Genomic DNA, 15,604 nt, shown 5'->3' with positions numbered 1-15,604 from the left:
GCACTTTGAATCAACATGAAAGAAAGTTTACTTCTTCATAGTAAACTTCTCTTGTTGCTACTCTTTCCAGCCACCTGAAAAAAACATGTCAATGCCGGCAGATGTTGGCATCAGGAACACCAGCAAGGTGTGTTCTGTCTCTCACTTGAGGGGGATGCCCAGATACGCCCTCAGTAGGAAACAAAAGATCTCACTCTTTAATGGCTTTTCGGTCAGCTCTGAGCATGTAATAGGAGATACTAACTTGCCACAAAGGAAAGGGTAGAGGTCAGTTAAAAACTGAAGAAGAGTAAATGGAAAGCACCATACTTAAAAACTAATGGTGGCCAACGTGCCAGATGTTGTTCCTTCCACAGTCTAGGCGAATATGGAACTCAGCAAACTGAGTAGCTAACCTAATGTTCCCTGCTCACTGCCATGTTCTACAAGAGGCCTTTGATGGTTGTTAAATATAACGCTAAGTTGCTGAGCTATTTTAATTGTAAAAGGGGGAAGTACAAAGGGTCAGACTTTGAGTTCAAGTGCGCCCATGGGGAATGTGTACATTCCGATATTCTTTACATCTCTATATCTAACATCGAAGAGAAGAGGGCAAGTGCTGGGGAAATGTTATGAATAAAAATGTCCCACATATTCGACATTGTTTTCCATTTCAGATTTTTGACCCCTCTTTCTCTTTCCCTTCAGCGTCTCCTTCTCAGGCCTTAAGAATATAAAAGCTATGCTTATTTATAAAAGGGAACTGTATCCTCCTGCCAGGGCTTTCTTTAACTTATTCTCTCAAGTGAACATGTGAGGTTAATATCTTTAGACTGGTTCTGGAAAAAATAAAACTTCCTGTACAACTCATTCAACTGGGCCTCTAGATAAGATTTTAATTTTTAAGGGACTGTGGAAATGGGACTAAAACATTCTTCCATGTAGAATTTTTACTTACAATATTTTCGAACTTTAGTACTTTGTCACATTACATTAAGGAGAAGATCCTGTGAAACTTTATGTCGTCATCATTTCTCACTGTCAAATTTTAGACTGAGTCTCAATTTCTGATGAAATCTCTAATTTAATGCCTTTTTGAAATCAGAAAATCATTCCAGTTTTAATCTGTATTGCCCCTGGCCTTTCGCGAGTGCTTACGATGTAGCCAAGCTCCATTCTAAGCACTTTTTAAAGCATTATCTCATTTTATGTCCACAATCCTAGTGAGGCTCGTGATTATTCTTGCGTTAGAGACGAGGAAACTGAGGCACAAAGGGGATGAGTGATGGCCACAGGATCATGTCCAAGTTAGTAAGTGGTGAGCTTGGATCTGAACCCAGGTAGTCTCATTCTAGGGCTTGTGCGGTATTAAACACTATAATTTACTGACACTCATAAAAAATGGAATCGATAGTCAAAACACACTTCCAATTAAAAGCATATCTTATTACTAGGCATTACAAAACCTACAGCTTAGAAACGTGATCTATCAAATGAGGAATACAAGATAAAACTAGGTGGTTTCCAAAGTATAAAAGGGCTCCATTCCTTCTATTGTATATTGAGCAAAGGGAAGGAAACCATATCAATTGAGCCCCCACAATGAGCTGGATACAGTGCTGTGGGCTTCCCATAGTCCACCAAATGTTCATAACAACCATCAAAGGAGGCCTCTAGCTCCATTTTACAGTTGAGGAAAATGAAGCTCGGCGAGGTTATGTATTTTATTAGTCGGCTCATGGGGGCAAAACTCTGGATTTAGACTCAGGTCTGCCTCGCTCCAAACTCTGGTTTTGCACAAACAGGAGTAGATATAAGATCTGCATATAAAACAGCCTGAGTCTTAAATTTGCAGCGATCATGGGCCATTATTTATATTATGAGGTCAGAAGTACCATTGTTAAGGGAGTATGAGCATTCCCTCAGTGTCTAGATGGCTGCCTAACCTTCTGCCGCAAACTGTGCAGAAATACCCAGAAACAGAAGGAAAGCACGGACCAGGTGCACAAACCAGGTCCAAAATCATTCAGACTCCCTGCTTTGTAGAGAAGGCTCCTGGGAAAGCCAGGCTGCTGCCTACTGAGCTCCATCCCGAACCCCGGTGGGTGAGCCAGCAGGTTTCTCCTCTCTGGGACGGGGCGTGGGGACGCGGGCAAAGGCTTTGTAAGAAGTGAGCAGCGGTTTCCTTTCTCGGGCTAGCTCCATACATTTCTTCAGTTAACATAAAGAAGCCCTTCAGGCTATTACTCTGTTCCTGGGTAGGACCTAGCCAAGTTCCTTTCTACATATTCTCACATTTACCCCAAATATTCTCATTTTAATGTCCTGCAATTTGAAACAGGAGCTGGTCTTCATGTTGACCTTGAGAAAGACCAACCTTTTGATGGTGACAGTTAATTAAGAGATCTGTTTTTCCCAACCTGAACACCTTCTACTTGTTGAGTTCACTAAGAGCTTTGGGGTTTCTAAAGTGATTGAGGAAGTGCTAATTAAAGAATCCACATTTAATGTTTTCAATGAGCCACCACCTATTTTATATTAACCACATCCTTTCACTGGACTGGCAGTTAAGATGTGATGAACCAGCAAGAAAGAAGCAGCTATAATCTAATTTTGATGTAGTCACTAACTTGCTGGAAGACCCTCATCTTCCTCCCAGTGAAGAAGGAAGAGTAATTCCTGGGGGTGGTTCTGAGAACCAAACTGGATGAAACATAGTGAAAATAACGAAAGTATCACATTTGTGAAATATCAAAGGGATGTTTGTGATTTAAGTGGAAGAACATATGGCACACCACACCATGGTTTCCCTCTTTTTGTTCCTTTTAGAATATAAACCACCTGTAATATACTTCTGGCCTTTCGAAAGTGCTTACAGAATCTGAAAAGTCATTTGCCTTCTATCTGTGGGCCTTCCGTTAGAGGCCTGGACCAAGAAGATTTTTCTTGTACAGATCCCCATATGAATGGGATTGGACCCCCACATCTGCTGCATAAGATGATCCCAGGGAAATAGCAGGATTTGGCTGGACACTTTCAAGACATCTTCAGAGAACTGATAGCCTCTTCCGCGGGTGACTTTTGCTCTCACGGGATCCTCTGTCCCTAACAAACAGAGTCTTACAAAGCTGGCTTTTATGTTCTCATTGAGAGAGTGCAACCTTTTGATGGCAACAGGCAAATTACTCGAACTGCTCTTCCAGCCATGCAGACCACAAATCCAGGAGGTTCTCATGCTAGAGAGCTTTGCTGTGTGGAGCTGGTATATATCCATGGTTAGAAATAGTCTGTGTGAGACACTTTCGCAAAACAGTCACACAGGTCTTGGTCATAAAGCCAAACTGTTACTTGAAATATTGCTTCCAGTTCAGCAAGTGATCAGATGGTTACAAGCTTGTAATCTCTATGACAGTGTTTCATGAGAAAAGACCCCTTTAAGACATAAATGCCTTTCTAGTGGTCATCCTCGTCCCAGGGGTGGCCTGTTTATTCTGTAGAGACTTTCCATCAGTCTGCTGGTGTCAACACACAAGCCCGCCATACTTTATACCTACTAGTTCTTTCTTTTAGTTGAAGTGGTCTTGCCAGACCCGTTGGAAGCAGCCAAGGCAGAACTGTAATCCAAGACTCTGAGAAGAGCTAGGTGTTTAGACCAGTGCCTGGGGGCTGACTGCAGCAGGTGCCTCATCCACTCACCACTGAAACCAACGATGGAAGGGTGATCCGCCTCCTTGTAAAGATTCTGAACAGCAGCATTGGTGGGAGGGGTGTGGAAAGGGTCCCTTAGAAAACCCAGGTTTGACTACGATCCCTCCTACGAAGTCAGTGAACATCAAATATAGAACAGGCTCCTGTTCTCTGCAGTTTTGTGGGTCCTACTGTGAGTCTTGAGCTGCCTTCCCCGGTGAGAGATATTGGAGGTGCTCGTCTTTCAGATCAATTCGTATGAGTTTTGTAAAATTCCCAGAGGCATACTTCATTAGTAACTCCAAATGACATGGGAAGGAGCTTCATCCTGCTGGGCTCAGGTACAGAACATACTGGGGTAAACACATGATGTCACCTTGGAGGTATGGGGCAGGGTGCCAACATAAGGTACCAGCAGTGCAAGCTCGGCTAAAGGCTAGGATCCTAAAACCTTCTCAGTCTGTTCTACAGTATTGCAAACCACATCACAGGGAATAAACTGTTCCTGCTGACATTCTTCAAGACCATGGAAGCTGATGGGTAGTTCTAGGGCTGAGATGTCCAAATTACTAGAAAATGTCATTCTTGGTACCCATGTGCACTCATTTGCAGAAGGTCAAAAGAGCAGGACAAAAATAACTTTAGGAAAGCAGATCGGTGTATAGCCAGAAAACACACATTTCTACTGGTTGATCTCTGTGTTTTAACCCTTTGCATTCTTGGAAGCACGAAGAAATCCTAACCAAAAAGTCCTCAGAACTTCCGGATTAAACAATCATCCGCTGAAAGTAAGACTTGTAAACTGTGACTGTCTAGGGTTGGTTTCATTAAACTGGGAAGAGGAGTGGTATACAGAGCAGAGTAACAGCAGACTGTCAACACAGAACCAAATTCATATTTTCCTACATCAGAATCTTCCAAATTCACCACTAGTGAAAATGCTCCCATTTACATAAGCTTAGTTCCTGGATCTGGAAACATAGTATCAGTTGAAATCTGGTCTTCAATCCGGGTCCTAAAGGGGTTATTGCTGTCTTTGGCACAGAATCAACACCTAAGTGCAAAGACCCAGTAAACAGAACCGTGCAAATCTGACCAACCTCACAAAAGTCAAAAAGGTAAGTCTAAAAATATAAAGTGACACTTCACCCTTCGTGGTGCTAAATACCTCAGGCATGCACTTTCAAGACTCCAAGGAATGCTTGGGCAAAATGGGCCTGGGCCCGAAAAATAGTTTAGAATTTGGATTTTCATTCTGTGTTAAGAGAGATCTTCAAGAAGATACAAATGTCTATATGGGTACCTGTATCCATGTAACTATTTTTCCATACAGGTAAATATCTTCAGTTTTACTCCAAGGTAAATTAGAGGTGACTTTGAAAAAATACAACTAAAAAACATAATTCTAGCTATTTCTAATTTCATCCTCTGTTAATCTCTGCAACATATTTAGATGAACACATTCAGAAACAGGATGGTTCATCTTGGTCTATTTTTGATACAAGCAGAGTAAACTATGTCATTGTGTCACCTTCTATGAAATCCTCAGCTTCAATGACGTGGGCGCTTAATCATCTGTCCTTTACCCAACAGGCCAGACTGGGAGGTGGGAAGTCTTTCTGTTGACTAATCAAAATGCCTACGCTCCCCCCTCCCCCAACCACCCAGGGGAGGGAACAGATACAGAGAGCTGTGAATACCAAAGCCAGATTCTGAATTGAAAACTGCCACCAAGACACAAGAGCAGAGAGATAAAGAGAAAAGGGAAAAATAACAAGAGGCAGCCAAATGGAGAGCAGGGAGCGAACGACCGACCGTACCTTGGCCACAGCCTTGCCATCGGAGTTGTTGTTGGAATCTTTAACACCACTGAACGAATCTCTTCTCTGTGGGCATGGTTTCTTTTTGCGTGGTCTGCCTTTAAGATTTGGCGCTGAAAACAAACGAAGAACAAACTGATGTACATTTTCATTTGCATGGGTTTCCTTATTAAAGACCAAGAATGTTAATAAAGTGGTGCCCTCTAACCTGTTCGGAGGAGCGCACCCACGTGTGGAAGCCAACCTTCACGTTATGCCCCCTTCTCTGAAGGGCTGTGTCTTGGTAGACTCTACAGTTCTTCCCAAAGCTAACATGTCTAATTAGTATAAATAAAATGAAGCTCTCGGCTCTCAAGGACAATAATCAGGAAAATGCACTTCCCTATTGTTAGAAAAGAAACATGTTGAGCTGAAGGACAACCCTAAGCCAGGCTCCGAGATGATTCCTTTTGTTTTGTATCTCGTTTTCAGAAACCTAGGTGATATGCCAGCCCATTACGGTATCATAGTAATGTAGCGTTTGAAAGCCTCTCTCCTCAAAAGTGGAGACAGGAGTGTTTTCTGAAATTATGATCCAAATAAGCTGATAGGATACAAATAAGTAGAGAGAGAGCACAGAAAGGACATTCATGATACCAATCAGAAAGATAGTCTTACAGGTATTTACTAATAATATTGCAACCAGCATGTTTTAAATCTCAGCAAATCTGGCAGCTACATTCAAATCAGCATGCTTTCTTTTCCTTTTCAAGAGAGTTTTTATGAAGATCTCAAGGGTTATTTAAAATAACTTGCAAAGATCACACTGAGGTTGGCCTGATTCCGTGAAGATTATACTTTTTTAAAGCCACAGACAAGATGCAAATCAAAGCTCTATTTCATCCTTGATGTTGAGCTCGATCCCTTTAAGATCCACAGAGAAAGCAGCAAAAAGAAGGCTGCTATTTATCTAGTGCTCTGACTGTCCGGCATCAGCTTTCACATTGAGCTCCATCAGTCACCCAAGCCGAGCAAAATTAAAACAAACCACTAACCGAGCAGTCCTCGAACAATTCCAAACGAATGAATTATCCCTCAAGCAGTTTTCTTCCAGCCCTTTCGAGGCACCCACACTTTTTTTTTTATTGCTTTAAGGTAGGATGATGAGAGCGCCAATTCTGAACAACTCCAACGCTTTTAATTGTTGTTCAACTTCCTGACATCACACAGTTAACCAGGGATTTTAGGACATTTGATGTACTCATCTCATCCACATAACGAGTCCCACTCATTTGATTTTTCTACTGTGGATAACAGCTCTGCTGTTGGGAAAGCTCAGGAAAGCAGAGCTAGCTCCTTTCCAGTCCGGCAAAAGTTTAAAAAGTGGCTTGTGGGGCTCAGCTCCCCCTCCCAAACCCGCTCTCCGCTCCTTCCCCCCCTCCCCAGACGAGCGTCCAGAAGTCCATCCCCCAAAGCCAGCCTGGAATTATCACAGGTAAACAAACTCACAGACAAACATCAAGCAAAGAGAAAGTAGCGATTACCCATTCCAGTCGACAAACATCTGCCTGAGGACGTCTGTGCTCACGAAAGCTACAGCATGTGACTGCTTCCCGGCCCCGTCCCTGGAAGTCTTGACTTGGTGTGGATGTCAGCTTCCCTCCCAGCGCGAACGCGAATGCGAATGTGAATGCGAGCTGCCAGGCTCCGCGCTCTGCTTACAACTCCCCTCCCCCGGCAGCTCCATTACTCATGTAAACACACAGCAGTGACTAGCACGGAGTGTGTGGGATGAGCTCTGAGGACTTTGCCGGAGTTGCCAGACTGGCAGGGAGGGCTCTGCTCCCCACCTCCCCCCCCCCCCCCGCCCGCCCGCCCTCCCTGCGCCGGGTTGGTGATTTCATCAGGCCTGTTTTGTGGATCCTGACCTCCTTCTCCCCTGTCACAGGCTCATGCCATCACCTTCCATGAACTGACCCGGGCCTTAGCCCGGAGCCAGGGCGTGGACTATTTTGGTTTGAAGACTCAGGGTAGCACAGAGGTGTTTCCACCACGGACCCAAGTGCTAAGACTTTAATGAGTGTGAGGGAAGGATGTACTTTCATGTCCCTTATCAAAACAATAGCCGAGCAGAAAGCTGACAGAAAGGGAGCATGATGTGGGGTAGGTCTGAGGCATTTCACGAAAAAGAAACACAACAGTATCGTCTCTGTTCTCAGACTTGTTAACTATGATCTCTCCTTCCTCACATTTTGGCAAAAAAACACTTAAACCTAAAAGCATTTCTTTCCAGAAAGCTTTCAAATCCCAAAGGCCTTTTAGATAGAACTTGTACTGAACAGGCTGTTTTAAATACAGGCAAAGGTTCCGGGAACCGACAATAGGTCATCCTCAAATCGGGTCTATTTTCTCCATTCTTTGAGCTGTTTTCAGAACGCAGAGAAGCACATGCCCTTCCCCGGCAGATTCTGAGAATTTTAAATTTAGAACAGGCTAGCACCTAATATTCTGGTCACGCAAACTTAAACTCTAAATGGGACCTGATCAAGAGAAAAAGCCTTTTGTTCCTAATGAGGCAAGTGGCTGACATTTCAGGTAGGCTAGGCAAATCCCACCAATGGCTCAAGCCTCAGACTCACGTACCTCTCTTCTCATTTCTCCTCTGCCCTCCTTTCCTGGCTTTCTCTTCTGGAAGGTACCACGGTCTTCGTGGTACTTTAGCTGTAGTTTATGGGTTATTATCATCCTCAGTTGGGAGGGTCCTTCAGGGCAGGACCATGTGGGATTCATCTGTCACCTGCCCAGCACACACCCAGGAGATGGCATTACATGATATCAGCCTGGTGAATGAATAAGTGACGGATGAAACTAAAGATGCCCACATGTACCTTCTTCAAGTCTTCACAAGCCAAGCCCGCCAACCTGCCCATGTGCGCACCTGTCACACCGGGCACCTGTAAAACTGCCTTCACCTTCTCTATTTACACTTGAGCTCTGGGAACGTAACCCAGGTAAACAAGTTAACCTGACTTCCAAGTTTGCTCTGAGAATTGAGACAGAAAACCTAAGGCCCTTGGTTCCCGATGACCGTTAAGCCTTTTTGTCTGGCGCTCGGAAGGACTGTGATCTTGTCTCCAATGCCCCAGTGCCCGGAAGAGCTGATGTTCAAAGTCCCAGGGAGAATGGAGCCTGCAGGACTGGGGGGTGGGGGGTAGACCCCATAATGCAATCTGAAACCTCTGGGATCTGTAAGACCCCAGGCGAAGCTTTGGGATTGAGGGGCTGGCTTTTTGCGGGGGGAGTAAAAATTCTGGTTCCCAGGCTACTTTTTGTTCTTACAGAGTCAAGAGAACAAATCGTTTGCCAGGCGGGTGAGTGAAAACAAATGCTTTATGGTGTGGTGGTGGTCAGGGGTGTGGGAAGCCGGGAGCATGCTTGTAGAGAGCACAACTGCCTCTGGTCAGTTCCACTACCAAAAAAAAAAAAAAAAAAATGTGTGAAGCAATAAATGCACGGTGACTTTTACATGTGTATATAATCCACAGCCCAGCTCTGGCCTGGCTCATTCACGGAGTTCAGTCAATGCTCTTTACATGAATGTTTTCAATATTACACACGAATAATAATAATAGCTGCTATTTACTGAGCACTTTCTCTGTGCCAGTCAGCACTTTGCATACAATAACTCATTTAAACTTTTTTTTTTTTTAAGATTTTATTTATTTATTTATTTGAGAGAGAGAGAGAGAGTGAGAGAGAGAGCGCAAGAGGGGTAGGGTTAGAGGGAGAACCAGACTCCCTGCCGAGCAGGGAGCCCGATGTGGGACTCGATCCCGGGACTCCAGGATCATGACCTGAGCCGAAGGCAGTCGCTCAACCAACTGAGCCACCCAGGCGCCCCATACAATAACTCATTTAAAACCCGCAGCAAACCAACAGGAAGGTGAGATTATTATCCCCATCTTCCAGAAGAGGAAACTGAGACAGAGATGAAATTACTTGTCTTAGGTCATGCAACTGGTTATGGGTAGCAGAAGGATTCCAACCCAGAGTCCCTGTTTTAAGTAACTTCTGACAGACAGACACAGGCCCTCATTCTGTCTCATAATGAGATATTTATATGATTAACTTGGGCTGTCGGGCACCAGGGAGCTTCCCCCAAACACCACATAGCACAAGGGTGCTAGAGTCCATCTCAGGCAGCCAACGGCATCCTACAGACCTGACACGGAGCAGGGTCCCCATCGACCTGACTCAGTAGCAGGTAAAGGCTTCCACTAAAGCCACATAGGTCTAATAAAACTTAGAGCGCCGTGCACATTCCCCCTTTGCAGTGGGCCACTGATTCCTCTGCCTAAACAGTGAAAGATCTCTGTGGTTTTTAAAAAATCTTTCCTCTCTGACTGCCCATCTGTTCCTCTTCCTCAGCGTCATGAAATTAACAAGTACGCACCTCTGTGAAGTCACTACTATTTCCATGCCGGTAATCCCAGGAGCATCAGTGACCGCCAGTGCTCCAGGCTACTTTGACATCTGACTTGTGTGTTTTGTTTTTTCCTCTTCTTAACTCCGTCAAACATTAATAAAATAAAGCCTTTTTTTTTTTTTTTTTTTTTTAGGCAACATAAGCAAAAGGTTTTGGGGTTTGTTTCTTTTCTTAAAGGGTCTAGAAGCTCAGGGTTTTCAGGCATTCATTTATATATTCCCTTCACTATGGGTTCTGACAAGTTATGTGTCAGGGCAGCGCAGGTGTGGGAAACTTTCGGCTCAACCCCAGCTCTTGAAATAATAATAATAAAACAAAGGAAATGTAACCAGTTACTGGCAAAGTAAATTGCTTTTGGCTTAAACATTCCTGTTTTTTTCTACTGTGTTCTTCCTGTCATGACCGTCTCTCTTTTTTTATAACATTTATGCTCTTGGAAATACCACGAAGATAAACTGCTATAAAAGCAGGATTGACTCATCAGTTAACAACTCTTTCTTCTCATTTTGCAGAGAGGATTTTGTTGCCAAAGCAGCTCCATATTCTCTCGAGAAATTCTTTGTGAGCTTCCACTTAGAGATAGGACTTGCTTGTTGGTGGGGACTGCAATTAGGGGGATGGAAAACCAGGCTTCATTTTCTTAAGAGTTTGACCCCCAGGGTCAATATCTAGAGGAAGTTGGCAGAGCGTTAACTCACTTGATTTGCAAGTTTTGCGTGCATGTGTGCACGTGTGTATGTATGTGTGTGTGTGTGTTTTAAACACTAAACACAAGCCAGAAAACTAAACTCCCCTGACTGATGTATTAGGGACTGACAAACATCATTCCTTGTATAGTATGCATTTCTGATAATACTTTGCATTTCTGTAAGGCCTTTCCTCTGAGGATTTCAATTCTCTGATATATTTTCTTTATAGACAATAATCTTAAAATACTCTGGCAAGTTTCAGCATGGAGCATTGCTCTTGCTGGAAAAAAAATACCCTAATTTAGTTATCATTTACTGTGTTCTATTTTCAATGTTTCCCTTTTGACTATTTAGAAACTTCCTCTTTCACTACAACAAAAATAGGATGAGTGTTTTTAAAGTTATTAATATATGAGTAAAAGATCTAGAAACCAAGCATGGCAGAAGGCTTGATCAAAGCCACTCCTGAAATTTATGGGTGTAATAAAAGAAAGGCATTTCACAGATAATCTCTTACAGAATTTCAGTTTTCAAATACTTGGGAAAATAGAAAAGAAAAACAGAAGCTCTCAGCCCTCATTTTGGCTTTAACTTAAAGTCAACATTTTTATTTTAAAAATTCATAAAATGATTCCCTGAAACGTGTATTTCAAATCCGCAGCTACCTTCTCTACACTCACTACTCCACACCTAAGAGAGCGGTGCCAGGAAGCGGCAGTAGCCGCCCCGGTGCTCAAAGTCTGTTAATTGGTTGAATCTTTCTGTGAATGCGCAAAGCATTCGGGACACACAGACTTAACACTTCTCAAGTTTACTTTTATTCTGTTTTCCCATAAACAACCTTCTACACCCAACAGGAATGTATGGGTGGCAACTGTGTTGTCTGAGACACGAGCCCCCGGGGCCATCAACAAGCCCGACTCCATCTCGTGGGCCGTTCCCACGTAAATGCTGACTTGACAGCCAGAGGCGGGAGGTAAGGCAAACAACAAACAAAAGCCACTGCAAGCGTGTTATCATTCTCCACAATTGTTCTGACAGTTCCCTTTTCCCGGGTAATTTTTTTTTTTTTCCTCAAATCAAGGCATGAAAGAGAATAGTTCAGAGGCGTGAACCGAGGCCAGAGCCGGTCGCAAAATGCCCTCACTCTCGGCTGCCCGGAGCGTCGACCGTCGTGTGTCCCCAGAGCGCCCATCACACTGCCCGCAACCCTGGATGTCGTGGCCACCGTGAGTGTCCACGTTGGCCTTAGCCCCCAGCTCTCCCCTGGCGCCCTGTGGACCACCGTGCCCATGACCACAATTTAGCATTTCCAATGAACTACACTCTCCCAGAACCCAGGTCCCCTCCCACCTCCTGTGCAGGGTGAGCAGTTGTGTGGTTAGAAAGAGGGCAGGTGGGGAAAAAAAAATGAAGCGGACTTCACACGAGGTCCAGCCAGTTTGGCTGTTTGTCAGCATCGCTGAGATCCCCACGAGTCACTAATGAGAGTGGAATGTCTTAGTGCGTCTGTCATACCTGGACTGCCCGGGCAGCTTAAGTCCAAAACAGCCGTGGACTTCATTGACTGCTCAACAAACCATGTAAGTAAACACTCTTGTAATCCCTTCCAAAACAGGCCCAGTCTTACTCACTCTTTGTTTCATACTTGTGAATGCTGGAGCGATTGTTAATGCCCCTGATCAAAGTTTTAGTAATTTCATAGGCATGTGATTTGCATAGCTATTTCCTGACCCGCCTTCTCTCTGCCCTGGAGGTCTTCATTTCTCAGAAACACTTAAAAACACAGATAATTTGACTTCTCCCCTTCCCCCACCCTATAAATGGAACTCGATTTGCTAGCTCATCTGTATTGCTAATTGGTTTGAAAGCATGTGACTCCATGCGTTCTTGCATTAAAACACAAGCAAACCTCTTTTTTAGTCAGGTTTTACCAGAAGTGACAGGCAGATTTCTATCTTTATTTCCCCTCTGTGTCTTGAGGAGGGAGAGAAATTTAAATGACCAAATATTATCTATATATTATTCCGAAACAATGTAGTGAATTCCAAAGGAATGCAGAAATGTTCTAGATGTGTATAACAGGCTTGTCTACAAGGGCGCTGGCAAAGAAGAAGGGGATTAGAGACACTTTTCACTACCATTTAGAGAATGAGGGGAAAATCTGGGCGCTAAATCTAGGTGCAGAGTGAGGAGAGAGTCTGGGTTTTCAGGAGACTGACTCTCTAAGGAGAGAATTCTGGAAACAGGGAAGGAGATTGAAATCCGTGCCAGAACTTTCAAACCCTCAGCTTCCCTTTGGCTTGTTCTGGCTACTCACATATCCGTCAGGGGACCCATTCTCAGGGAAAGGTCCCCCTCAGGATCCCTGAAAGGGACCGAAGTGGTGGCCTGCAGCTCTTTCACAAATGCTTACTTGTCTTTGAGGTGATGAGGTGTCCGTACCATGGCATCAGGAGCCGGTGGAAGACCCTTTCACCTTAAAAGTCCAAATTTTACAATTCTGTAAAGAAACATCAGGGCAGAGTGGATACCCGAAGGCTTAGCTTGGTGCACAGACTACAGACAGGTGGCCATTTGGTCCAGGTGTTACCCTGCAAATAAAGGGTCAGATTTCCTTCCCCAGCCGCAAGGTCTTTTATGAAGTCGCAAACCCAGCAAAACCAAAATGCCGTAGGGGCTCAACTTTCTACCCGGCAACTCATTTCTCCTGCTATTCTTCTCACTGGATGCCAGGTACCCAGGGTCCATTTCCAGGCCCTGGGGCTCAGGCTCCACTCTTAGTGGAGAAGATCATGCTGGACATTGAGGAAAAAAACTGCGTGAAAGCTATTAACAATTAGATTAAGTGCATTGTTTCGATGTTTACTGTGTAGTTCTTCTGAAGATTTTGAAATAGTGTTTCCATTTTTTGAAAACTATTCAATAAACACAGATTTAGTCTCTCTTGGTATGATTGTCTGGAATAAGAATAGAATATTAATTTAAGATACTTGTTTTTTTAAAAAAATTTAGGCTATTTTAAGGATCTAGTCTGAAAATGCTTTTTAAGGACATTTTGATGTCTCTAATTTATGAAGTTTATAAAGATAGGACCTCTTAAACATAGAGGATTTTTGTCTCTCTTTTTTTCTTTTTGTTACAATCAAAAATCCTGCTCATCTAGTCCATGATGGATGTGTTCTGTGGTGTAACTATTGAACAGGCCAGCACAGAAGTGAAAGTTACATTTTTTGTGCTGAATAGCCTTGAAAGGAGCAGCAAATATCAGAACAGTTTTTAAACTCATATAAACAGAACATTCTTGTTCAGCCATTTCTCCAGGTTTGGAAATGAGATATTCCATTTTCAACATTGAGGATAATTGATTTGCTACATCTCTAAAGAAAACATTCCCTACTTGGAAATAAGTAAAAGAGACATTTGTGTGTGTGTGTGTGTGTGTGTATTAACATAGAGGTATTTAACTTCTTACAGACTTGGACTAATATGTTATGAGAGAAATTTCAGTTTTTCAAACACATACATATAAGAAAAAGTAAAAGGTCATCAAGTAATAAGCTTCCAATCTCTTTTTTAAGAGATCCCCAAAGGAATTTATACTTAAAAGGGATTTTTCACACTCTTTATGCTTTTCTACCTTTCAGAAAGAATAATTGAAGAAGTTGGACAAGTCTCTTACTTAAAAGTAAAAAGATGGCTATTCTTGTTTGTCTGAAGCTCTCAGACATTTTTCTTTGCTCAGGTAAAGGTCGCCCAGCCCTGTTCTCTTCCGTGAGCTACCAGCACCGTGTCTGAGCTTCATTTGCTCGTGGCTACCTAGGGGCCACTATACTGGAAAATGTGTTGAAGCGGAGTGGGGCGAGGGTCCAGAATGGGTTGTGTGTGAGGAGGCAGGGCAAGCTAGAGCGCTCGGGTAGTGGGACTGTGTGTCACATTGTGGAGAAACGTGGACAGATAGCCATCAGATGAACAAAGAGAATACACAGAAGAGGTTAGAACTCCCTCCCATTTTTTTCAGTGTAAGATAAAATGTTTCTATGACTGTTGAGAGCTGCTCTGTCTCACACGGTCACCACTATCCACGTGGGGCTACTGAGCACTTGAAATTTGTCCGGTACCATACTAAGATGTGCCATAAGCATAAAGTACACACTGGATTTCCAGGACAAGACACAAAATGTAAAATAGCTCATTAATAACATTTTATATTGATTCCATATTGAAGTGATATTTTGAATATACTGGATTAAGTAAAACACTTTATTAAAATTAATTCTACCTGTTTCTTTTTACCTTTTAAAATGCGGTTGCTAGAAAATGGTACGTTGCATGTGGCTTGCATTATCTTTCTCTTGGGGGATGCTGGTTTAGTCAACAATTCAAGGTTATGATTACAGATAGGTCCTCGAAAATGTGTTAAAGAGTAGACAGAACAAGATTAACATCTGAAGCCAGAATCATCAGCAAAAGTGGTGAGTCAAAGTTTCACTGAAATTTAGGATTTTATTTACTGTTACACGCAAGGATAGTCATGCATTGATGTTAGTATCTGAGAATTTTGCCAAAGCTGAGGTATTTCCTTTGCAAAATTCAGATCTGGTAATCATTGACTCCAGGTTACTCAATGGCCCCAGTGAAGATATTATTTCATTAACTTCCTTAACTAAGATGTCAAAGCAAATGTTAAGCCTTGACAGGGCACTTGGGGGGAAAGTGGAGAAGAGACAGAGAAAAAGAGGCTGTCTAATTATTAATGTTACTAAGTGTTCTCTCCAGTTACCAACATGGGTTGGGTATAATGTAAGCCATTTGCAAAGTGAGTAAGAGAAAATAGACCTTGAATGATTTTTGGCTGGTTGGAAGGTAGAAGCTGCTTAACCACAAACTGTTGAATAAATTCATGGTCTGGGTGTGTTTTCCTTTTTGGAGATTTCATTTGCAAGTAAGTAGAGAGATCAGAT

At 43.1% G+C, this 15,604-nt stretch overlaps 1 protein-coding gene across 3 annotated transcripts in view; it reads right to left on the bottom strand.

The window, feature by feature from the left end:
* ARID5B (AT-rich interaction domain 5B) overlaps positions 1 to 15,604 on the bottom strand; it is a 180,361-nt gene that overhangs the window by 38,169 nt on the left and 126,588 nt on the right. For 2 of the 3 annotated variants that reach the window (XM_045877911.3, XM_064594675.1), the window contains one exon: positions 5,487 to 5,599. In XM_045877911.3, coding sequence (XP_045733867.2) covers positions 5,487 to 5,599 — 113 coding nt within the window. Of the gene's footprint in view, positions 1 to 5,486; positions 5,600 to 7,009; positions 7,312 to 15,604 lie in introns of those variants that run through there. The other variant, XM_045877912.3, reaches the window with a different exon arrangement.

Source organism: Mirounga angustirostris, unplaced genomic scaffold (genome assembly GCF_029215605.1).
Source record: "Mirounga angustirostris isolate CCGP_5_RB_7025 unplaced genomic scaffold, mMirAng1.0.hap1 SCAF_6, whole genome shotgun sequence".
Classification (NCBI taxonomy): domain Eukaryota; kingdom Metazoa; phylum Chordata; class Mammalia; order Carnivora; family Phocidae; genus Mirounga; species Mirounga angustirostris.
This window is presented reverse-complemented; position numbering and strand designations above follow the sequence as displayed.